Source organism: Notamacropus eugenii, chromosome 4 (assembly GCF_028372415.1).
Source record: "Notamacropus eugenii isolate mMacEug1 chromosome 4, mMacEug1.pri_v2, whole genome shotgun sequence".
Classification (NCBI taxonomy): Eukaryota; Metazoa; Chordata; class Mammalia; order Diprotodontia; family Macropodidae; genus Notamacropus; species Notamacropus eugenii.
This window is the reverse complement of record NC_092875.1, coordinates 156,532,929-156,557,458: the sequence shown is the minus strand read 5'-3', so window position 1 is coordinate 156,557,458 and position 24,530 is coordinate 156,532,929. Positions and strand designations below refer to the sequence as shown.

Genomic DNA, 24,530 nt, shown 5'->3' with positions numbered 1-24,530 from the left:
GCAACTCTTGGAAGTGACTTAACTATCCTGGGCTGAAATTTTCTCAATGGGGGGGGGGGGGCAGATTAAATGGTCTCTAAGGTCTCTTCCAGCTCTGGACCTATGATTCTAAACTATATTCTCATTGGTAGTAATCTCCAGGTGAGGAGTACCAGGGGGAGGTCCTCAAATAAGCACTGAGGATGTTTAAAGAAGAGTTAAAAAAGATCCCAGGACCAGCTCTTCTGGTAAAGAAGTAATAAATCTACAGAGCTTTGCATCCTCCAGTCTGATAGGCACAAACCCAAGTGTTTTTCTAGTAGTGGTAAAAGTTATAGGCCTTCCCCATGCTCACCCTGGCAATTAGCTGCTTCTGATATTCAAAAATCACCAAAAATTCAGATTAACTGGTATTGGATACAGAAAAGTTTACAGGGCTGTTCCATAAAAAATAAATAATGAGCATTTAGTATCTTTTCGCTTCTTATGTTACCAAGAATATAAATGAGTACAGACACCAACAGTAACTACAGACGTATTGGCAGACTCCTGTCTTCTCTCTCCCTCCAACATTAAAGGGTAAGAGAAGGAAGCCAAGAGATCCCTAGGCCCTGAGATGCTGGAACAGGTCATATTCTCACGAGGATTTTTCACAGGTTGACATAAGATGGGGATTTAGCCCAGGAAAGAACAAATGTCACAGTAAAAGTTTCATGAAAATACAAAACCAACTTGAATTGAAAGAACTACTGTATGAGATTAAAAACAAATCAATCCAGCGACTTTTCAGACTTCCAAGCCCATACCTCCCCCTGAAATATGCTTATACCACAACCAACATTTCTTTGAGAAAGTTTTCTCTGAACAGAACATATGAAACCAGACTGAGATTTTGAGAAAGGAAGTTTAATAATACAGTAATAGTTGGAGTATCATCCAGGAAAAGTGTACTGTAAAAATGTTTTGAATATTAATTTACCTCAGGTCACTTTAGAGTTGTAAATACTTGCATTATAGTGAGGTAGACAAAAACAAAAATCTCCATTAGACAGAATTTAAATTTTGTAATATTATTTAAGGAAATGATAACCTTATGTAAGAATGAAATATCTGATTAATGCGTAACTTTGTACAACTCAAATATAAACTTTAAAAATATTAGAAATTATAACATTTCGAGTGCATATAATGTTTTGTACATTACAATGAAATGTATGCTGTTCATTTCCTTTTTGCACTTTCAGGCTGCTTAAATAAACAAATATATACAGTCTTAACATGAACAACAGTGCATCCAAAGCAAATGTGCATTTTAAATTATTGCTCCTGGCCAAGTCCTTTTTTTAGTTAGTATTTTATATTATCATTTTTATTATTATTATTTCCATCTTTTCTTCGCCAGTTTATAGTTCTGTGAACCAGACAAGCTAACATGGTTAGACTGAGAGAGAGCAAAACTATACAGGTGGGGGGGAAACCCAGACCTTGTTTTCCTTTAGCTGTTCTCTTGGTTGAAGAAATTTCACAAGCTAAAGGTGGGCAGCAAAGGAGCCCTTTGGAGGACCTACCTCTAAGACAATGGTTACAAATAATACTGGTGTAGGTTGGGGTGGGGAGGAGGAGTTCATTTTTTGCTCTAGAACTAAGGAATTAAACAGTACGTACCCAATTCCCTCCCTGCATTAGGAAGACTAATTCCACCACCACCATCACCCATTGCCCCATTCCCCTCCCCATGTTCAATGTAACACTTTGCTCTTTTCACAGTTTTTCATTACTAAGTTTTAAAAACATAGCCTAACTGGTAATTACAATCTGAAACAATTCTTCTGGGGGTGCCCTAGGCGATTTCTGGCTGGTAATCTTTCAGGAATGTCAGAGAGAAAAAGGGAGAAACTTTTCAGATAAACTTCAGAGACAGGCATTTCTATACTCTTGGATCCCTTTCTCTCTGCTTCTCCTTTCACTCCTTTTCTGTAGCAAGACTAGACTCTTCCATCTTGCTCTGAGGTGGGTGGGTTAGCTACCACCACCTCCCCCCCAAATCTGTCCCTTGGCTTGTTTTCCCTGCAACCCTTCCCCTCTATTCTACTGTCTCTCATACAGTCCTCTCTCTCTCCCTCCCCCAACCCCCAACCCCCAACTCCCAACCCCACCCATCCCCCTCTCTCCTTTCACTTGATTGTTTTTTGTACTTGGGAAATTGCCTTCACCTTAGAAGGAGACCTGGATCATCAGATAATCCTGAAAGAAAGAGGCAGCTAGGGGGAAGAAGGGGGAACAACTTCACTGGGGGGCCTTTGCCTCATTTCTCTCCTGGCTCTGTCCATTATCCGACCTAAACTATCCCTGGCTTGAACTGATTCTTGTCACTCTATCAGGCATGAACTCCCCTGTTCCTCCAACAAAAGAAGGAAAGCTTGCAAAATAACCCATATCTCCTCAGAACAGGAGCCCCTCAATCGGATTCTGAAAGTACTGAGAAAGGGACGGTGGGCAGTCGTGGGATGCTGGGAGGAAGAGGGGAGAGGAGGTGTCAGATTGTGTAAGAAAGATATCCAGGCCATTTGAGTTACTTGGCCCACTTAGACTAAAATCGTCTTAGAAGGTGGTGCTTTTAAGCGAAGAACATTCTGAACAAGGCTTCCGGGTCTTTTGACGGGAAGGGGGAGGGTGCAGAGGAAAGGAGAAGAGATTTTCCTGTTTTAGGATATTCTGTTTGGATGGCCACAGGGACAGTTGACTTCTCCCAGAAAGGAAATACAAAATTCAGCGTGGTCCAAACACAGAGAAGATTGGGATGTGGTTAGAGGTGAATCTCCCTTCCCTTCCCCGCCCCTCAACACACACCCCGTTTTCTTTGTAAATAATAATTTTCAATCCATGGGACAGCTGTGAAACACAGGGCTGTTTCCTCTCCCCACCCCTCTTAAAAACCCGTGAGACACACAGGTGCTTCAAGGAAATTGAAAACGCAATGACAACAAACACGAAGCAAATCATTGACTTGTTTTCCAGGGTCTCCAGGCAAGGTGTGAAAGTCCATTTCCTTCTCTCTAGGTGAAAGGAAGTGTTCAAGGCAGGCTCCAAGGCGGTCAGTGCCCCAGGGCCACCACCTCCCTCCGCTCCCCCTCCTACTCATCCTCTCCTGAAGTCCTCGAGGTCCATTTTTCGGGGTGATTTTCCCCCTTCCATCGGGCAACTCTCCTTCTCCCTTTTGCAGTCCTCCCCTCCCGTCCCCGGGCCGAGACGGCGGGAAAGGCGGCGCTACCTACAGCCGCAGGACTCCACCACCATGTCCTCGTACTGCTTATAGACCACGTTGTTGCCCGCGTCGATGTAGAGGATGCTAATGGGAGTCAATTTGGTGGGCACGCAGCAGCTAGGTGGGGTGGAGCCGGGATCCATGGAGTTCATGAGGGTCTGGATGATGGCATGGTTGGTGGGCTCCAGGTGGGAGCGCAGGGGAAAGTCACAGACGCCCTCGCAGTGGTACGCCTCGTACTCCAGGGGCGCGATAATCCAGTCGTCCCAGCCCAGCTCCTTGAAGTTCACGTGCAGGGGCTTCTTGCTGCAGCGGAGCCGCGACTTCTTCCCGTGCCGCTTTCCGTGGCGACTGGCGAAGGCGGTGCGTCTCCGCCGGCGGCCCTGCGAGGCCAGCCCCCAGCCCGCGTCTCGGACACCCGCGGGCGCCGGCGAGGGAGGCGGCCACGCGCCCTCGCCCCCCGCCGTGGCCGCGGCCGTGGCCGTGGCCGCCGCGGCTCCCAGCTGCTCGCGCATCTCCGCGAACAGGTTCTTGCGCTTGGATTTGGTGAACACGACGAGCAGCGCCTGCTCCTGCGGCGGCCGTACCCTCCGGCCGAAGCCCAGACTCCGCAGGTCCAGCGGCGGCTCGGCCTGGGGCGGTGGGGACGAGGGCGGCGGGGTCTCCCCGCCGGGCTCCCCCCAGGCGACCCGCAGCTCCAGGCAGAGCTGCTTCCAGGGCTGGTGGCGGCGCAGGCCCTGCCACACGTCGAAGACCTCCCAGCCGGCTTGGGGCGCCCCCTGCGGGTCCAGGGTCCGGGCGTCCAGCATTCGGGGGGACAGGCAGGAGAAGAGCTGCACGTGGAGCGGGCCGCCCGGGGGCCCTGGGGAAGCCGGGGGCGCCTGGCGAAACAGCCGCAGCTCCGCGCCCACCAGCTCTTCTTTGTCTGAGAGCGTCGACACATCAAACAAATACTTCTGTCTCCTGAGAGGAGTGTGCGAGAGATCGTCTGCGAGATAAAAAATAATTACAGTCAGTTTCACTTAAGGGGGAAATCTTCCCAGTTCTCTCTGGCAGCCCCCTGGGAGGAAAAGCAGGGGCCGGGGGAGGGGACGGAGGAGGTTAGAGGTGGGGGAGGTGAACCAAGCCGACCCAGGTAGTTGGGCAGCCCTGGGGCCTTACCACCCCCAGAGTTACCAGGCCCCAGCTGAGAGAGCACTGGGGTGGGGGGAAGAGGGGGGGAAGCGGTGGCCAGAGGTAATCCTCCCTCCCAGTCTGCTTTGGCCAGTCTGCACTGGGGGCGGAAGTCAGACAGGAGCTGCAACATCTTCACAGACCTTTTCCCAGAAGGTGGAAAAACCAACAGTTTGCCTTTTGTCACAATGTAAGCTTCTTTCTTGAGAGAAGGGATTCTTTCTTTCTTTCTTTAGACTTGTACCCCAGCGCCTAGCATATGTGTGTGTGTGTGTGTGTGTGTGTGTGTGTGTGTGTGCCTGCCATATAGTAGGTACATAATAAATGCTTATTGATTGAAGGACTCAAAAGCTATGCAGAGTATTGAGAGGTTTTTTTCCCTTTATGCTACCTGGACCTTCAAACAAGGGAAACAAGAAGCAAAAAAAAGGGGGGGGGGGCGGGGGGCCCTTTCCCCGAATAATTCAGCCTCCGTTAAAAAAACTAAACTAAAATTCTGGACATATCAGATCCAGAGCTTTCATAATCACTTTGCGTGAATCAGATTCCTTGGTTTTTGACTCAGTTATCCACTTAATTCAGGAATAGACAACCTAGGATTACCTCCAAATGGCATACATGGACATACCAGTTGTGCACCGGAAACCTTGGGTGTACTCAAAATAATTGCAGCGTTTGAGGTAAGACACACTCAAAAGGGGTTTCATGCATCCACAACAACAGTGACATTCTAGCATCCAATCAGAATCCTCTTGCTTTTACTCTCCATTGGGTTCTAGAGATGGACTTCAGGATACATTCACAACTTGGGGATGATATTTGGGGGAGCATAAGGGAAGATGGCTTTTACAATCCAAGGAAAATACTCTGGGATCTAGGTAAACCTGGACTTCTTTTTTGACACGTTCGTGCATGAAGCCCAACACCAATCCAATGTGCAAGGCGGAAAGCTAACCAGATTTCCCCCAAACTGCCTTCTCATAAAATGTTTACAACCCAGCAAATACAAAAATCCCCAAAGCCCCGGGCTTTCCCCAGAAGCTAGTAAAGTTTAGGTAGATTTCAATAGTAAAAGTGTCACTGGAGCCTGTGTTCAACCCTTACTGCCTTTCCAAACCCAGCTAGCACCAGAACTAGAAACAGAGACTAAAGAAACACTCTATGCCGGCCCTTTATACTTTTCAGAGGTTGTTGCTCTCTAATAGGCACATGCCCCAACCTGAAATGGAGCAGCGGAAAGGGTTAGTGAGGTAAGGAAGAAAAAAAAAAAGAGGGGTGGGAGCAGCCTTCTGGAGAGGACAGCCAGTTGATTTATGGGAGTCAAGACCTTCAGACCAACCAGGGTCACATCAAATTCAACAGGAATTCAACATTCTCTCCTTTCTACCTCCTTTAAAGAGCCCTGAGTTTGGCCCTGGATTCAGCCACTGATGTACTCAAGTCACAGGACCTCTCACCTGGAGGCTTCATTTTCCTGACTCAGAAACCTAATCAGTTCCTGGCTTCTCACAGCAAGAGGGATATAGAGAAAGAATAATGAAAAATGTCTTTAAGATGTTTTAAGCCCTCTCTACATATACTGTAGCAATATCTGGGCTACAGAAGAGGTATGAAGCCAAAGCCTTGTGACTTTTCTTTCATGGAAATTACTAAAAAGATTAAACAAAATTTAATAGTGGTAGAGTCAGCATTCCCTTAGGAAATAATTTCTACTTCTGTTTTTGTAAGCCTTCAAGATAAGCAGGTTTTGGCCCTGTTTGCGATAAGTCAAGACTTTGATTTTTATTTATTTTGCCCAACCTGGATTGGATAAAGCTATTTTTTTCCCCAAAGTGTAAGCACTGAATGAGATCCTCATGATTTGGACCATCAAGAGTAGAACTCGTAGCTTTGGAGCAAAAAAAAAAAAAAAAAAACCTTTGGTTAAATGGTGGACCAGTAACAGTACTCCTTTCTGTTCTCACTCTTTCCCCTTCAGTTTTTGTCACCATCAGTTATCAAGTGATGAGTGACACTGAGCATGTCCTTCGTGGATCTTTCAGAAAATTTAGGACAACAACATACATTCCTCTACCTGCCTACAACTGTTCTAACTTACAAATGGCATTTCTTTATTCTGGGGTGTACAGAGTTTTGGGTCCCTTTAATCCTTGTCAGAGGGCTTCACTGCCACAACACCCCACCTGGATTCCCACCAAACTCTGGTTTTGTGACCAGGCACAACTTTGGTTAGTTATTTTTGTTGTGCAGTCATGTCTGACATAGTCCATGGGGTTTTCTTAGCAAAGATACTGGAATGGTTTGCCATTTTTTTTCCAGCTCATTTTACAGATGAGGAACTGAGGAAAATGGAGGTAAGTGACATGCTCAGGGTCACACGGCTCATATTTGAGATTTGAACTCAGGTCTTCCTGATTGCAGGCCAGGCGTTCTATCCACTGCCTGTTGAGCAGTGTAGTATGGGGGGGAAAAAGACCTAGGTTCTAGTTTCACTCATCGCTAGCTAACTGCATGACTATCATCAGCACTTTATAACTCCTCCACTAGTTTCCTCATCTACAATATAAAGGGGTTGACCTAGAAGAGCTACAATTCATCTGCCTCCTTTTAAGGAAACAAAACAAAACTAGGACTGTGGTTGTAAGGTAACACTCTCCTCAATCCATCTTGAAACATTATCCTTACTCTTAGATAATTACTCTTCAAGAAGTGAATCTTCTGTTTTAAAATTAATTAAAATGTAATTAGATCATTAGGTCATAGGAGAAGTGCATTTTCTTCCTTTTTTCCCTTAACCTTAACATGCTTCTGAACACTGGAATGTCTCTAACTAACATATTAGTTGTTGAAGGGTGGACTCAACAAAGTCTAGACTCAACTCTCTCTCTCTCTCTCTCTCTCTCTCTCTCTCTCTCTCTCTCTCTCTCTCTCTCTCTCTCTCTCTCTCTTTCTCTGTGTGTGTGTGTCTCTCTGTCTCTCTGTCTCTGTCTCTCTGTCTCTCTCTGTCTCTCTAGAAGAGGAGGAAGAACTGAATTAGCACTGCATGTTTGAGGAGAGTTCTTCAAAAATTAAAAAAAAAATTCATTTAAAACAAAACAGCTAGGTGATGAAGTGGATAAAGTGCTGAGCTCAGGAAGACCTGAATTCAAATCCTGCCTCTTATTATCTATATAACCTTGTGGAAGTCATTTACCTTCTCTCAGCCTCAGTTTCTCCAAGTGTAAAATGGAGATAATAGCACCTATCTTACAGTGTTATTATGAGAATCAAATGAGATAAAGTATGTAAAGCACTTTGTAAAGTTTAAAGCTAGGTGGTGCAGTGGGTAGAGCACTGGGCTTGAAATCAGAAAGCCTCATCTTCATAAATTCAAATCTGCCCTCAGACATTTGCTGGCTCTGTGATCCTGGGAAAGTCACTTAACCCTGTTTGTCTCAATTCCTTATCAGTAAAATGAACTAGAGGAGGAAATGGCAAACCACTCCAGTGATCTGAGCTAGGACTTCTCCAGGCAGGAGAGTGAGCCTCAGACATGATGGAACAACATCAAAACTTTAAAGCAATAATAGTAATGTTAATTAGTATTATAGTTACATAGATTGATTCCCTTTTGGATAAAAGGAAATTGAAGTCAGTTCTCTTGTACCACACTGTGGTCTGGAGCAAAAAGTGTACCACACTCAGGGTTCAATTCATCAGTCACCTCCTTCTTCTCCCAGCTGCTCGCCAGAGGAACACGCCCCAAGGCCCACTCTCCTTCCTGGAGAAGTCCTAGCTCAGATCATCACTCTTTGTGGAGGAGCCACAGACATGCTCACAGACCCTCCACCTCTTTACCAAATATCTTGCTTTGCCCCACCTTTCCAGTTCCCCTTGATATACTGTGTTAACCAATAGGATTCAATGATGGTGCTGAATCAGAGGAAAAAGTCAGTAGAAGGAAGTAAGAATGAAAGAAAAGGAAGAGGAAAAGAGATGGAAGAAGAAAAGACAGAAAGAGGGAAAAGAAAGAAAAAACTCAGCGCAGATTCTTGAAGTTGCTGTGAAAGTTCTTAGCATTTCTCACTATGACTAAAGTATCTATCATGCATACTAAATTGAATCTTTGAGGTCCTCTCTGCTGGGCCACTGGTCAGAAATGAACCACCATTCACAGATGGTGTAAAGCAATGCCAAGAGGGCATGATTTGAAGATTTGAAGTTATGGTAAATTCAAAACTCAGCCCTGCCACTCATTACCTTGGACAAGTCACCTAATCTTTTGGGGTCTCAGTTTCCTCATCTAGAAAAGAAGCAAATCTATGAACATATATGTATGTATGTATGTATATATGGAAGGGAACAGAGAAGGCAAAAAAAAAAACAAACCCTGTGGTGAACAGAGTCACTCCAATACCTCTTGTACTTCTTATGCCCCCAGGACCTAAATCTGGTTTGATCTCTGGAGATTCAGACAATCTAAGAGAGAAGCAAAATTGTCTCTCCATTTGGGGCTAAGTCCCTTTGGACTTAGTTTGAAGGGGAGGACTAGAAAATTCACTCAAATGTAATCAAACTCATCTTTATCCTTATATTTCCAAAATTTTGTTTGTGACTTTATTGAGTGAAGGGAGCAGACGTAAGGAGAGGAAACAAAAATAGGAGATTTTATTTTCCAAGATATTGCTGAGATATGTGGTCACAGGACAGTCTGAGTTTTTTTTTTCTCTCTTACCAACCTGACCTGTTAATATGTAGGCAATACAGACTGCAGGGTAAAACTCCCACCATGCTTGAGAGGTGTACATTTGGCTAAGCTGAGTCAATCAGCATCTCCCAGATCCATCCTTCCTGCTGTATTAGATTCACTCTCCATTTTTCTACAACAGGAAGAGACATTTCTATGAAAATTATGGCTGCCCCATTTTTGAGATATACCAGCTTAGTATACTAGGGAGAGGTGCACGGGGATAGGGGGAGGCTGAGGTAGGAAAAAAAAAAAGAAAAATGCTTTACCAAGGTCTCAAAAACCTCTTTCCAACTTTTAACAAGTTAACTACCAAAGAAGCTTCAAATCTCTGCTTCTCTCCAGTAGCCACATTGGTCTTTTGTTTTATTGTGGTAAGAAGGGAAAGGAGACTGTGCAATTTCATTGGTTTCTGATGCATTCTCATAGAGCTCCCAGAACTGAGAGGGGACTTAAACATCATCTAATAAAATTTCTTCATTTTACACAAGTGAACAGTGAGACACAGAGGCTAGGACTTCTCCAAGATCACACAGCTAGTGAGAAACAGGGATAAGACTCAAACAAAGGTTGTCTGACCAGAATTTGGACTAGGGGAAGACAAAGCACATGTGAGGGGGAAGGAGCTGGGATAGAAGTGGGAAGAATTGAAAATAATGGTTATTTTACAATAACTCTATAAAAGTCAATAGGTATTCATTATAGTAAAGCTCCACAGAGACATTTGAAGGGTAGATATATGGGAAAGGGGTCAATTTGTGCTTCTGTACTCCATAAGATAAAACTGAGAACAAAGAATGGAAATTGCAAACAAGCAAATTTAGTATAATGTCAGGAAAATTTTTCAGACAATTAGAACTATCCAAAAAGAAAATGAGCACCCCCTGGAGAGAGCGGATTCCCCTCTGGAAGGTTTCAAGTTACAGACCACTTGTCTGTTATATTGTTGAGGGAATGCATGGGCTATGGGGTGGAAAGCCACAGTTTAAGAAGTGATGAAGGGGTCATGAGTGGAAAAAGTTTAAGAAGGCCTGGACTAGATTATCATACAATCAGTAAACGTTTATTTAATGTCTTAATTGTGCTAGGAACTGGGGATGAAATAGTCCCTGCCTTCAAGAAGATAACATTCTCTTACACGGAAGACCAAATGTACATATAAACCTATATTAAATAAGGGATGGCAATTAGACCTGTGATTTCAGTAATGTAGGAAACTTCCATATGAGGAAACTCCCTACATGAAAGTAGGTGAGAAATTTCTCTGCAATTCAGAGTCTCAGAGAGGTTTTTACCTAATTTTTTACCTATTTTTAAATCTAATTTACATACAGATTAATTAAATGACTTGCCCAGAGTCACATAGCACGTCAGAGGCAGGGATTGAACCCAGGTCCTCCTGGATTCAAGACTAGCTCCCCCAATACACAAAATTATGTTGATTCTTTTGTGTACAAAACACACACACACAAGCACGTACACACAAGAAAGATAAGACAACACTAGTGGAGAAGATATTAGAGGGATGAAAGAATCAAAGAAAGACCTCATGGAGGAGATTGTCTTTGAGTTAAACATGAGGGAACCTAAAAATAATAAGAGACAGAGGAGAGAAGAAACACTTCATTCCAAGCATGATGGATATCTTGACTAGATGGTGTGTAAGGTGCTTTCCAACTCTTGAGATTCTATGAGGTCATAATGGCTCCTATGGAAGGGTGTGATACCATCCACAATAAAAGGGCAGATTTTTTTTCTGGTGAAAGAACATTGGAAAGAATTTCCAGATGTTCAAGTCACCCTCTCCACCTCAACAAAGGATAGATCATAAGCCACTAGACCAATGTCTGCCATATCCCAGCAATTGATATGCCACTACATTGATTCTGCTGGGCTCCAGAGGACAGAACCTGGACCAAAGCATAGAAGGTAGAAGATTTCAGCTCAGTATAAGAAGGAATGTTTATAGCATTGCAAAAAAAAAAAAAAAAAGAAATAGACCGTTATCTAGGTTGATGAATTCTCTGTCATTGGAAGGTCTTTTAGTGGAAGCTAGATGATCACTGATTGGCATGTGGTCCAGAGGGTCCCTGTTTCAGAAAAGGGTTATACCATCTAACTCCATGTCTTAAATAACATGTGTCACCATTAAGGCTCAAAGCCTCCAGGGGACAATCACACAGGAGGAATGCAATTTTGAAAGTCTGCCTAGCTCAATGCTGAATCAAATTGCCTCAGTTTAGTAGAGCTTATTTTTATGAGTTGGTGAAGGTCAGCATTTAAGAAGAAGGGTCAATGGGGGACATTCTGAATATGTTTATTCATACTACCTATTGGGCTAGTCCCTCTAAATTTAATCTCTACCTTAAAGTAGTCTTCACTCAATCAATAAACAACCATTTACCAAGTGCTTATATTACGTGCCAGGCTTTGTGCTAGATACTGGGTATACAAAGTCAAAAAAAAAACAAACAAAAAAACCCTTAGGCAAAAAAAAGGGGAGTCCCTTCCCTCAGGAAACTTATAGTCTATGAAGAGAAAACAGGTTCCCAAATAAGTGATGCAAAATATCTGCAAAGTAAATACAAAGTAGTTTGGGTGGAGGTATTAGGAACCAGGGGAAACAGGATAGGCCTCTTGGAGGAGGTGGTGCTTGAGCTGAACTTTGAAGTAAACTAGGAATTCAAAGAGTCAGAGGTGAGGAGGGAGTGCATTCCAGGGATGGGGAATAGCAACCCAAAGCCACTGAGACAGGAGATGGAATTTCTTGAATGAGCACAGCAAGTAGGTCAGTTTGGCTAGGAGAGTGATATGTAACAAGCCTGTTTCTGATCAAACAATTTGGGCAAGAACAAGGGGGCAAGCAACAATGGTGATCAAGGATGAGAAAAACCAGTTCCTCTCCACAGTTCCCATAAAGTATCCTGAGGCTTTTGAGATGGGTGAGGGACTGGAAAGAATCTTGGCCCCAAGCTTCTCTGGAGTCTGTGATATTCCTGGAATGCCCATTTTTTTCTCTACAATACATCTTAAAGCCCACCCTGCTGGAAGCCTTCTGCCTGGTCAGGTGTATTCTGAGGGGAAAAACATCTTAAGCTCTAAAAGTGCTAGCATGCTATTGAACATTCTGACTAACTTGTTGAATTGCTTTAGTTCAGACAGAATAATACACAAAACAAGGCAAATACTTCACCTTATTTGGGAGAACATGGAAACAAGCTAATCAGGTTAGGAATATTTCCTGGGATATCCTGTCCATCTACTATAGGCTTCTGACAAACTTGAACATATGACCATATAAGTTCAATTGATACCCTAATGAGAACCCTGACAATGGTTTTATCTTTCTCCATCTCCACCTTCCTGAAGGTTGAAGTGCCAGTGGGCTAGTAAGAAGAAATTTGGTGCTATAAGAAAATCACTGGATTTAATATCATAAAATCATGAGTCTAACCCCAGCTCTGCTATTTACTATTTGTGTGACCTCAGTTAAGTCCTTTCATTTCTCTGGGTCTCAGTTTAATCTTCTGTAAAAGGAGAAGACTGGACTGCAGATTTTTAGATAGTCTAGTAGTCTCTAGACTTCCAGCTTCAAAGCCTATAATATATCTCCATGCCCACAGTCTAACTACATAGCCCCAGCAGAACTAAACTATCTCAGAGGACAATATGGCAACCTTGGCTTTCTTACAAGGTGAGCCAGAGGTCTCTTTGACTCAAAATAGTCTTCAAATACCCTTTTTTCATTTCTCTCTCTCTCTCTCTCTCTCTCTCTCTCTCTCTCTCTCTCTCTCTCTCTCTCTCTCTCACACACACACACACACACACACACACACACACACACACACACACACACACACACACACACACCTTTCTACATTTTCCTGATGGAGAGGGGAGCAACAACCCTTCATGCCAAAGGTCTGGCATCCTGGGAATTTTCCCAGATTGCTTTGAGGAAATAGTCCAATCCTGCCCCAGGGAACAAATTTCCAAAGGTTCATTTGGAGGGTAAAAATGTGATGCAATAGAAACCTGTCCCCCCCAAAAAAGACACCTCTCATTTTCTGCTATAGCTCTTGGAACTAAGAAGAAGCAAGGAAGAGTCCCCCCACACCCCATTGTTTTTCTAAGCTCTATTGTCTTTGTCCCACGGCCAATTTATCAGGGCTTTGTCGCAGATTCAGAGGCCACCAAGCCTCTCTTCACTTCTGAAACACTGGTGACAGTTTGGGGAAGTGGGACTCGAGGCAGTTTTGGAAAGCGGGGAACCTAAGTTCTAAGGCTCAGATTCTCGCTGAAAAGACAAAGGCTCACCCCTCATCTTTTATCCTTCCAGGGCTCCCTCGATCATTGGAAATCCTTTCCCCACCCACACAGTCTATCCCAGCATCACAAGTTGGCCCCACCTGGCCTTTTTGAGTAGAGGAGGAGGCAAAATTCCCAAATGAGAACTCCATTCAATGGAAGGTACGTCATCGACCTACTGTATTTGGCAAATATCCCCACCTACTCAGTCAAGGTTTTTCATCAATTAACCAAACTACAGCAGCCACAATAACTAAGCACTATATACCTACGCAGCAGCACACCAGTCCGCCAGCCCCGGAAGGCAGCGGCGGGTCATCCTTAAAGCACACAAGTGCTCTTTCTATCCAAGGTCACAGCGACACAAGTCCTCACGAAATATTCCTGTGAATATCTTTCTTTCTACATGTCTCTTTCCTTCTCTTTTCTTCCTTCCTTTCCTGTCTCCTTTTCCTTCTTTTTCTTTTCCTCTTTTTCGAGTCCTTTCTTCTTTCCTCCCTCCATTCCTTCCTCTCTCTCTCTCTCTCTCTCTCTCTCTCTCTCTCTCTCTCTCTCTCTCTCTCTCTCTCTTCTTCCCTCCTCCTCCGTCCTCCCTTCCTTCCCTCCCTCCTCTATCCTCACCTCCACACAGCCCCCCCCCCCCCCAGTCTTTCCTCTCGTGTCCCAGAGGGTACACGGGATCCATTCTACCTATCCCACTCCCTATCAATTAGTTCACTATCTTCCGTGGTCTTCTTGTTTGTTCCATTTGGTTCTATAGATTTGTTTAAAAGCTGAACAGGGGCAGGGTGAAGGGAACCCTTTGCACTTTGGGAAAACGCAAATGGAAAAACTTCCGGGACCAAAAAACCAAAAACAAAACAAGCAAACAAAAAACCAACCCTGGACTCTTGGTTCATTTCCCGGAGAAGGCGGTGATGCTGCTGTTACTAGAGTCCATTCTGTTCTCCAGGCAACTTCTTCTGCCCTGTAATCTTTTCCCATAGGGAGGAGATTCAACCGTGGGAAAGCCTTGGAGAGGTGAGGATTTCTAGTGCGCTAACTTAGCACTTTCTGCGGCTGACTGGAAAACTGCACCAAGACTCCAGGCTTCCTAACTCCCTAACTTCCCAACCAGCCTGTTTTTTCCTCCCAAGAAAACTGCTGAAATCCAGCCTCCCATCCCCACTCACACTACCCCAGCCAACCATCCTCAGCCCTCACCAAGGATCTGCTGCCCACAGAGGCCTTTTTTTTCCTTCCATTCCCCAGACAGGGTCCCGGGAGCTGATTTACCCGCTCCAGGGTTAGATGAAATCCGAGGTTGGGATGTCTCCCTGACCTCCCGTTAGGAAACTCTTCCCATGGTTCCACTGCTTCCCGTGAGTGGCAGGAGGTGCCCCGAGAGGGAGGAAAAGCCGGGGTTAATGAAAGTTTCCCGGTATTTCCCCTTCGCACAGTGGATCAGGTACTGGGCTCGCGGCCAATTCATCAGGGCTCAAATCTTAACTTTACATCACTGCAAATTACACCCAAACCACAACCTGTAGGGTTCTCCCCCGTCCATCATCTCTCTCCCCTCCTCTTCAATTCCTGCTTTGCTCTGCCTTCTCCAGCTCATTTTAAGTCCACCCCGATCTGTGCCAGAAGCTGTGTTAGAGGTCTGGGGGGCAGAAGAGGGGAGGAGGTAAGAGGGTCTGGCGAGGTAAACTAATGTTTGATGTGTTAGGACTTTTAATTTAATTTCTTTTCAGTGTTGACCCCAAACCTATATCACAAGGCAGTTTCCAGCTGCTATGAGCCAGCCATCCTTTGGACACGCAGCGGAAGTGGTTCGGGGGGCTGCTAGACCTTCCAGCCTCTGCCTTGGTGTGTGGCCCTTCTCTGGGGCAGTCCAGACGTCTGGGCTCAGCTCAGCTCTCTCTTCACTCTTCTCTTTGCTGCCGAGATTGCGGCCCTCTCGTCCCTCTCTACTACAACAGGAAAAAAGACCTCTTTCTACGCAATTTCCATTTACACCCCCTCTGCTCCACCCTCCAGACTGAACCAAACAGGCAAAGGAGTTAGCATTTTACATCATTGAAACACTCAGCGCCTAATGTTCCGACGGCGGCTTCAGCCTTGGCATCATAGTTATAATCCTACTTATATCTCTCTTTACATCGATGGCCCACACACATCCTCCCCATCGTCTTGAGAATTAAAGCTCAGTGAGTCTAGGCTAAATGTAAGGGTCACTGGGGGAGGGGAAAGTTCTGGCTTTCTTTTTCTGTCAACTCAACTAGTATTTATTAAGTGCCTACTATGTGCCAGGCACTATCTTAAGTGCTGGGAATAAAAAGAATGTCCAAAAAGTGTCTTCTCTATGTCTCTGCCTATTTCCCCTTTTCTGTTCTTTTTTTCTTTTCTGTGCTGAGCCTCTGTCTCTGTCTGTCTCTATCTTCCTTTGTAGCTTCTTCCCCTCTTACTGGGTGTCTCTATCTCTGTTTTTCTGTCTGTCTCTGTCCCTACCTCTGTCTTGCTCCTTCTCCCCTCTTTTTGGGTCTCTCTTCTACTTAATATCATCAACAAAATCCAAAACCAAAAAAGCCATTTGTATGTTTCGAACTCACTTCTTTGGATGAAGTGTTCCCGAAACTGCAGCTGTAAACACCTACCCAATTTCTTCCTCATTCCCCAACTTTTACCTTGGAGTTGGTCATTCATGATCTCAAAGTTGTCAGGAAACAATTCGATTAAGACCTTTGCAGCGGAAAAATCTGCCTGTCCCAGTGGCTTTAGCAAACTTTACAATATATACACACATTAGCAGGTCCATCTCATGAATACCCAAAATATCAATTCCCCCAACAGCGCTAATTGATTCCCCTAGAAAATAGAAAAGCAAAAACTCTGGAACCCATTATGCGAATGAAGAACTATTTAATTCCAGTAAACAAGAGACTTCACTTAGCAAACACTGAGCTTAAAAATAAACAGCCCGGCCATTAGGGAGTGTAGCAGCAACCTCAAAACCAAATACCACTATCTCTGTAGCCGGAGTTGTCTGTACCCCTCAACCAGCAGCTTCCCACCCCTTTCCAAGCAACCAGAGAGCCTTATTTGCCAGTAGTTAGTAAATACCCCCAGGGTGCTGGTTATCTTCAGATACACTCTACTAATGTTCTTCTCTTTGCTAAAAGACTCCTGGGTGGAATGCTAGCTAGTACTTCAGAGTTTGGGCAAACAACAGGCTCTGAGAGGAAACAACTGTTTCCTTCCCCACAGAGTCTTCCCAAATTTTCTTTCCTTTTTTCTTTCTTTCTCTCTAACTTTTTTTCTTCCTTTTCTCCTTTTCAGGCCTCTCCCTTTCTCATTTTTTCTCCTTTCCCTTCATTCCTTCCTCCCTTTCTTCCTTCTTCCCCTTTCTGCCTTTCTTCTTCCCTCCCTTCCTCCTTTCTTTCCATTTTTCCCTTCCTGGACAAAAAGTGATGCCTGATTTTAAAGGACGCTTTGATTTAGTTCCTGATTCACACCGACTTTCCTGGGTTCTCACTGATGTTATTGATACTCTGGGAAATCCAAATCCACGGTCAAACCAATTTTTCGGGCCACTGACGCAGAGATTGGCTAGAAAAGACCCACAGAATCCTATCCCAACCCAGTAACAGTCACTTATGGTCTTTCTCTAAAGGGGGAGGGGATAATATTCTTTTGTTGATTTTCAGATTCCGTTTAAAAGAGGATGGAGTCAATGAAACTCACTATGTTACCTACGTACGTGTAAAGACCACATTTTTTGGTAGTGGTGGTGATGAATTGGAGAAACAGATTATTTGGAAACGTTTCAGAATTTCTAACCCCACCCCCACCACCATTTCAATTCTGCAAGCTTGAAGGCTGCCTGATTTCCTCAGTCAGTAGAAGGGACCGCGGCATTCTTCTCAGATCTGTCTTTCCGCAGCACAAAGGACCGGCCAAGAACATCAAGAGAATTAGGGACGCTTTACAAAACAAAACAAGCCTGTCCAGGTAGCCTGTTAGGCATCATTGAAAGTAGATTGCAAGCAGGTTAGCTTCTTGCTTTCGGAATCAAACGCCCCTTAAGATCTTGGGCTGGAGAAACTATCCATTGATCTTTAAAGAAATGTCAACTGGATAAAAGGTTAGATTATGGATTTTTTTTTCAAGTCTTGATCACCTCACCCAGAAAGACCAGATCAGACATCTAAACCTGGCTTCCTTCCCCTTCTCTCTGACTCTTTCCAAGACCGGTCTGTTCACTGCGATTAAAGGAGCCAGACTTTGGGACTTGAATTCTAGATGACACCTTAAATACCCATGTTATGTTGCGGGGACCACACACACGCACACACACGCTTGAATTCCCTGCACTCTTTTTCCAAGGCTGCTACCTCTTACCAAGGAAATAAAACTTAGATTGGAACCTTCTGCCCTGCTTCCTCACTTCTGCCGTCTGGTCTGCATTAGTGTTTTTATAAGGGACTCGAACAAATCGAATACAAGGTCACCAAATAATTAACAGTTGTGAATTCCCTCCGTCCCCATTAAAATACTTCCCTGCTTATATTTCATTTTCCTTCTGCCAACGACAACACTGCCCGGGCAAAGGCGCTGCATTGAATACACTACAGCGAGGCTTCAGGTCCACCCAGAAACCCGCTGTTTAGCATAAACATCCCACAGAAGATGAACCTCGATTTGGAGGTTCTTTCTTCTCTCATTCTCTCCTGCCATATTAACAGCTGAGCAACGTCCAAGGCTCCTCCGGGGGCCCCCTCCCCAGCTTTTCCTAATTTGTCCCCCTTTTATATTAAAAGTAATAATCAGATTCCTAAGTGTCTCCGTAATTTTCTGCCAGAAGAAAAGCAAAATAAAACAAGACACAGAAAGAAAGATCCTAAGAGAGTATGGTCTAGGATTTAAGTCCCCCCAAGGAGTTTTAGATCTCCTGTGCCTCACGTTTGTTTTTTTTTTTCCTTCAGTCTACTTGTTTACTTAGGAGATCCCATTAAAAAATTCTTCATAGTTTAAAATCTTCTAGGAGGTCCCCTCCCCCCTCAATTTAACAGCCATAGTAAATTTCCTTAGATAATAATTTTCTTTTCTTCAGACTTAAAATGTCCTGCTGTTGGAATCAGGCTGCTTCTCTCCACATTTTAAAACATGTATAACTAAAAGTGGTGAGCATCTCCCTCCCTCTTCTCACCTTTTCCTCCCCTTTCCTCGTCTCCTTTTTCCTCTCTTCTTTTCACACTCCTCTCTTCTCTATTCTTTTCTCTTTCTCAGACCTTCTCAAAGGCTTGTGAAATCTGTGAGAATTTTAGCCACTCCTGCTCTCCTGTGGAGCTCAATGCTGGGGGTCCCAAGGCCCTCAGGCACCATTTGCTTTTTAATGAGTTATTTCACATGCCAACTGTAATTTTCCTACATTCATTCAGTCCTTTATGATATTTTGACCATAACAAAGCCATGAAGAATGGATTGGAGAAATCACACACTTTTTATTTCTCTCCTTTCAAATTCAGTTTCAAAATATTTCTTTTCCATAGGCTCTCTTCAAATATCAGAAATCTGCTTGCTTAATTTTCATACTGCTAAACTGAGGAAAGAAAGAAGCTGCAAACTGGGGAATTCTGATCCTCAGCACCGTACCATCCCCAACTCCCACCCATCGGATCTCCCCTACTCCCACATACTTAGTCTGTCCCAGTTCACTCTCCTACCCTTCTTCCTGGTTTTCTGATTTGTTAATAGCATTGAGACTGAGTAGAACAAGTTACTGCTATGTTCTTCCACTCCTCACTCATACAATAATAACTCGAAAAACTCCCCCAGAGATTTTAGGGCCTCCCAACTATCTGCCCCGCAAACCCAGAGGGCATAAACATTCTGATTAAGATCTTTTGACCACAACGAAACAACCCTGAAAGGTTTTGCTTTTGTTTGTTTGGTAACTGCATGAAGAATCAGCCCTATCTGCTTTCAGATTCAACTATAAGCTCCCTATACAGTACTGCCAAGGTAAGCTCAGTAGAGAAAAGGAAACAAGACTGCTTCTTTCCCTCTTCCTCTCCCACTGCGTATTTTGACCTGGAAAACAATACACAAATATAAACGTACTTAAACAAATAGATAAGTATACCGGATCTGAGATTCTGTTCTATTTGAGCCCTGATCAGAGCAAGACTGACTGATGCTACATCTTCAACTTAGAAACCCATCTAAACGAGTGAGCTCAGGGACCACACTGTCTGCTGGCCAGGGGACTGATGAAGAAGCTTTCCTGAGTTCTGAGCCTTGGGCGGCGGCTGCAGCGCCAACAGCCGACGCCCAGACCCAGCTCGGCTCTGCAATTAACTGGGCGACAATCCCACCGGGAGGTGGGCAGTAAAAAAGCTACCACTTCAGAGGAACGGAAGTTCTCTTGAAGTTTCTGGGGATGTGCCATTGGCTGAGACCCCTTCATTATGGGAGACTAGACAATATTTGATATGTTATGACATGCACACTCAATTAGATCACTGAGCTGAAATACTCCAATCAGGGACTTGATGCTAAGCAACCCCCGGAAGGTCCAACCCAAGGTCACAGCCTGTGACACTTCAAATCAAAATCAGTGAAGGGAAAGTGAAGCTTTCCCTTCATCAAGCCAGGATTGCTGTCGGCAAATCATTACCACCCTTTCCATCCTTCCTCCCTCCCTTCCCCCCCTTCTCTAAGTCCTCTTTCCTTCCCCCCCCCCCCCTTCCCACCAACCCATTCGCCATCCCCGGAGGGAAAATGTCATATGTGTATATATACACATAGATATACACATATACACCCATACATACACACATATACACATATATATCTATTTAGACTTCTTCACGAGGTGGGGGGGGGGGGGGGGAGGACAGCTAAAATGGTAATGAGGAAAGGGAACCCAGAATTTTTTTCATCAGCTCCCGCTTGTCTTTCTTCCTGAGGGATACCCGCCCAGTCAAGCTCTAGTGACGTTTCTAGCACTTGCTGGCAGAAGCGCAACGTGTGAGAACCGCAGTCCTGGAGAAAAATTCCTCAGGCGTTGGGAGCTGTGCGGGGACATCCGCTGGTCCCTTGCCAGCGGGTCTGGAGCAGCATCCCATTCCCACTCTCGCTGCCCCCCACTAGGTTGGGCCGTTGGCCAACCTCCCCTACTCAAAGGCTGAAGGCGTACGCTCTGGCCTGAGGATCCCTGGGGACACCGGGGAGCCCGAAGAGGCAGGGCTGCACTGCGCTCTACAGGACAAGACTCAAGAGAAGCCCGCTAGCCAAGCCTATTCGCGTCCCTGGAACCCTCCAAGAAGCAATAACCTCCCTAAAAAGCCAGGGAGTCCACTACTCTCTATGGAAAGCATGGGATTCGACTCTAGAGGCATCCTAGCCTCTCCGCGTCCGGCCAGCAGAGATGTGGAGGAGAGTGGGAATTCCAAAGTTTGCTGTAAGGATTCTTTGGCGCTCGGAAAACTGAATAAAGAAGCAGAGGTTCTCCTCTACAGCCAAAGTCCTCACCAGAAGAGAAATTTGAAAATGATTTCTTCTCACTTGCTTAAGTCTCTCTCTCTGTCTCTCTCTGTCTCTCTGTCTCTGTCTCTCTGTCTCTGTCTCTCTGTCTGTCTCTGTCTCTGTCTCTGTCTCTCTCTGTCTCTCTCTGTCTCTCTGTCTCTCTGTCTCTCTGTCTCTCTCTCTCTCTCTCTCTCTCTCTCTCTCTCTCTCTCTCTCTCTCTCTCTCTCTCTCTCTCTCTCTATCCCTCTCTCCTAAATACAAGTCAGGGGGAGCCGAATCCTGTCCCTAAGAGATAGAGGTCCCATGGGGGAGGTGGAGGCTCTACACTGAGTCGCAACTTTTATGGAAGCCGAGAACCAAATCGCCAGCTCATATAACTACAAAGAAGCCATGTGGCTTTTCCAAGTCGACGTTTGTCCTGAACCCAACATAAAAAACATGAAGTTAATTTGTTGTCTGGGGCTTTCAACAGCTAATGAACCCCGCTGACCCCTTGGCCAAGCTCCACCGTAGTAGGGAACTGAATGGGGGCAGGTTGCGAGGAGCAGGTTCCGCGCGCTTCCAGGAAAGCTGGTGGGCAGGTTGGAGAAATTGGGGATAGGAGGAGATCCAAGAGCTCAGAGGGGGCGGGGGAAAAATTTACGACCCTCATTAAGGGTCAGTTAATTAGTCTGCACATTAGTTGGCTCTGGAAAGAGATAAGGCAAAGGCATCCGGGGTGGGGGTGGGTTGCTATTTCTTTTCGGAGTTACTGGCTTCGTTAAGGATCCTCCTCACCTCGTAACTGTCTTGGACTCTCCGAACCTCAGTTTTCTCAGGTCTTGGGTATATAGCCCCAGAGCTAGAGAAGAGGGTGGGGTAGGGAGCAACTAGGAGCTGCAATTAGTCTGGAGAGGACGAGAGAGTCGACTAATAGTTCCCCTCTTTTCTCTCTTTCCTTTTTTCCTTCTTTCTTTCCTTCTTTCCTTTCTTTCTTCCTGCTCGTCTGCCTTCTTCCCCTCTTCTTTTCCTTTTCTATTTATCCACTCTAGGGATTTTGACTTCCTGAACTTGTAGAACTCCTGGGAAATGGGACTGTTTCTTTCTGGAGGAGTAGTCAGGAAAACGAGCGTGGGTGGTGAGGTATAAGTAGTGGGGGGCGTACCACACAGAAGAAACCTCCGGGGCGGGGGACCTGATGAAAGTAGCCCAAAAGATTCTTGTTTGCCAGAGTGAGAAAAATGCAGAGTCCACCTTAAGGACCTGAGAACCTAGGATGTTTTGTTTTTAATAATGAAACGCAAAACGCAGCAGCCCCCACTGCCTTTTCTCACTGTTCCCCTGCATCCTCTTTCCTTTATCTTTCTTAGTTCAAATCAACTAGCTTATGCTGCCACCTTAACAAGATCTACCTGAACTAGAGAGCAGCAAATCGAACCCCAGAGGAACTAGCTTCCCAGTCCGGCTGACCGATTTCAGACTTTTCTAGGAAACTCAGAGAAAAGGACTCTGGAGTGTTCCCTCACAGAGCTAGCGGGCACTTCCAGGAGCTGGCTCCAGTCCGTCAGAATTTTTGCTATACCCGCCTAAAAGCTGTGCAGACAGACGAGAGAACTTCTATAGAGAATATTCTCTCTCTCTCTCTCTCTCTCTCTCTCTCTCTCTCTCTCTCTCTCTCTCTCTCTCTTTCTCTCTCTCTCTCTCACACACACACACACACACACACACGCACACACACACACTTCAACATGTATTCACAATCCCCAGAACCCCAAAAGGATGTTTCTCTGCTTATTTCCCTAAACCCTGATGCTGACCTTCCTCATTCAATGCAGGACAGTACCACACCCCCACCTCTACCCCTCCATACACACACATCAGCCTTCGCCTTTACCTATTTCCCGGTCCCCAACTGCCAGCCCACCTCCTCAACACGTTCTACTACGGGCGGCAAAAGCAATGCAGAAAACACATGCCTTTGTAGACAGAAAGAAAGGAGGGAGCAGGTTGAAGTATCATCCGAAGCAGCCCATGTACCAGATAACTAGATTCAGAAACTAAACAAGCAAACTCCACAGCGTTTCAAACAAGCAAGGTCTATATTGTCTCAGGATAGAGAAGGCGATATAAAGGGGAAAGGGAAACATTCCAACTCAAGCCTTCCATAGGACTGATCTAGGGTTAGGACAGACAAGGGGAGGGGAAGAAATCCAGCCGCCCCTCAGCAAGGAAAAACGAGCTTCTTTGTTTTGTTCTGTTTTATGTATGTTGCTTTAACTTACCTCGTCCCCTGTCTACAAAACTAGTGATAGTATTGGCAGCCTTGGAGGACTGAAAGAAGCTGGCATTGATTCCCAGTTTTTCTGCGATGGAATAGGTCCTGTAAATGGACAGCATATACTCATGGGGCACCACCCGAGGACTCCTGCCCGGCTGCTCGTGAGCCTGGGGCTGCCGCTGCCGGGAACTGGGCTGCTCGGGCTGCGGTTCCTGGCGTCCAGGCTGCGGACGCTCCTGCCGCGGAGGCTCGTCAGCCTGCTCCGGATGCCCCCGGCCCGCGGCGCTTTCTCGCGGAGCCCGGGACATCTTCCCTTCTTTGCGGCTCCTTATGCCCTTAGCTGAGCCCAGCTCGGCGGACGAGGACGAGGACGAAGAAGACGAGGTGGAGGTGGAGGATGATATAGAAGCCTGCTGGAAACCGGGTAAATCCCACAGGAAACTGATGAGGAAGACTGCCGAGAGCAGGGCCCGGTGAGCATCCATGGCGAGCAGTGGCTGATGCCCCACTCAGCCCTTTCCCCTCCCGCGGGTGGAGGCGAGGAGAGCGCGGCGTGGCTTCGGGGCGGGGAGAGAGCGGGCTGGACAGCGGCTGCGGGCGCGGGCTACGGCAGGGCTTTCCGTGCGGCAGAGAGTGCAAGGATCCCCCGGTCCCGGAGCACTAGCCCCGGCCCCGCCACGCCCCCTCCCGCCCCTTGCCGGGAGGGGAGGGCTAGGACAAGAGGCCAGGGTGATGCGGAAAGGAGTTGAGGAGGTGGAGTGGGGGCGAGGGGGCGAGGGGGCGGGAGCATGTGTGGGAGGGGGAGGCAGCGCCCCCGCGGGACTCGCACTGGGTTACTTAGGGCTGCGCGTGGCTCGCAGTTGCTGGACACTAGAGCTGGGAAAACTGGAGAAGGGGGAGGAGGGAGAGCGGAGACGGGGCGAGAGGATGTACAGTCAGCTGCGGGATTGGGGGAGAAGAGGAGGCAGAGCGTGGGGCGGCCTGGGGGACCCCTTGGTGGGCCCGAGGCTGGGTGCCTCGCTGCATCCTGCCCGCCTCCTAACTCTTCAACCATCTCCACCTCTCCCAGGAGCTGAACCGATGGAAGGAAACGAAAGCGGCGCCCCCCAGAGCCCGCTCCAAGGAGGCGCACCTCCGGTCCCAGCGCGCAGGCTGCTAGCCCTAGCTAGTTCTCTGGTCGCGCTTTAGCCTCGAAGAGCCCTTCTTAGACCTCCCCTCTGGGTGTCAGCTCAGTGCCATTGAACCCCCTCAGGCCAACTTCTCTGGAAGAACCTGAGACTCTCCCTGGAGGGTTTTGGCTTCCTATTGATTG

General features: G+C 46.1%; 1 protein-coding gene and 1 long non-coding RNA gene across 2 annotated transcripts; one reads left to right on the top strand and one right to left on the bottom strand.

The window, feature by feature from the left end:
• Positions 1-1,337: 1,337 nt before the first annotated feature.
• GDF6 (growth differentiation factor 6) lies at positions 1,338-23,909 on the bottom strand. Its single transcript, XM_072603469.1, has 2 exons — positions 23,223-23,909; positions 1,338-4,232 (listed from the first exon to the last, which is right to left on the bottom strand). Exons 1-2 carry the CDS (start codon positions 23,701-23,703, stop codon positions 3,247-3,249), a joined length of 1,467 nt encoding a protein of 488 aa, XP_072459570.1. The 5' UTR covers positions 23,704-23,909; the 3' UTR covers positions 1,338-3,246.
• On the top strand, positions 10,927-17,403 carry LOC140500697 (uncharacterized). The gene is made up of 3 exons (XR_011965846.1): positions 10,927-11,072; positions 13,483-13,613; positions 17,138-17,403. It is a non-coding gene; the product is annotated as an uncharacterized lncRNA (long non-coding RNA).
• Positions 23,910-24,530: the final 621 nt, after the last annotated feature.

What these genes read in the sequence shown, in the direction of transcription:
- GDF6 (XM_072603469.1), bottom strand. Translation starts at nt 23,703, where the DNA reads ATGGATGCTCACCGGGCCCTGCTCTCGGCAGTCTTCCTCATCAGTTTC. An exon ending in TTTTGTAGACAGGGGACGAG is followed by an intron (nt 4,233 to 23,222) that starts GTAAGTTAAAGC and finishes TTTATCTCGCAG; the next exon opens with ACGATCTCTCGCACACTCCT.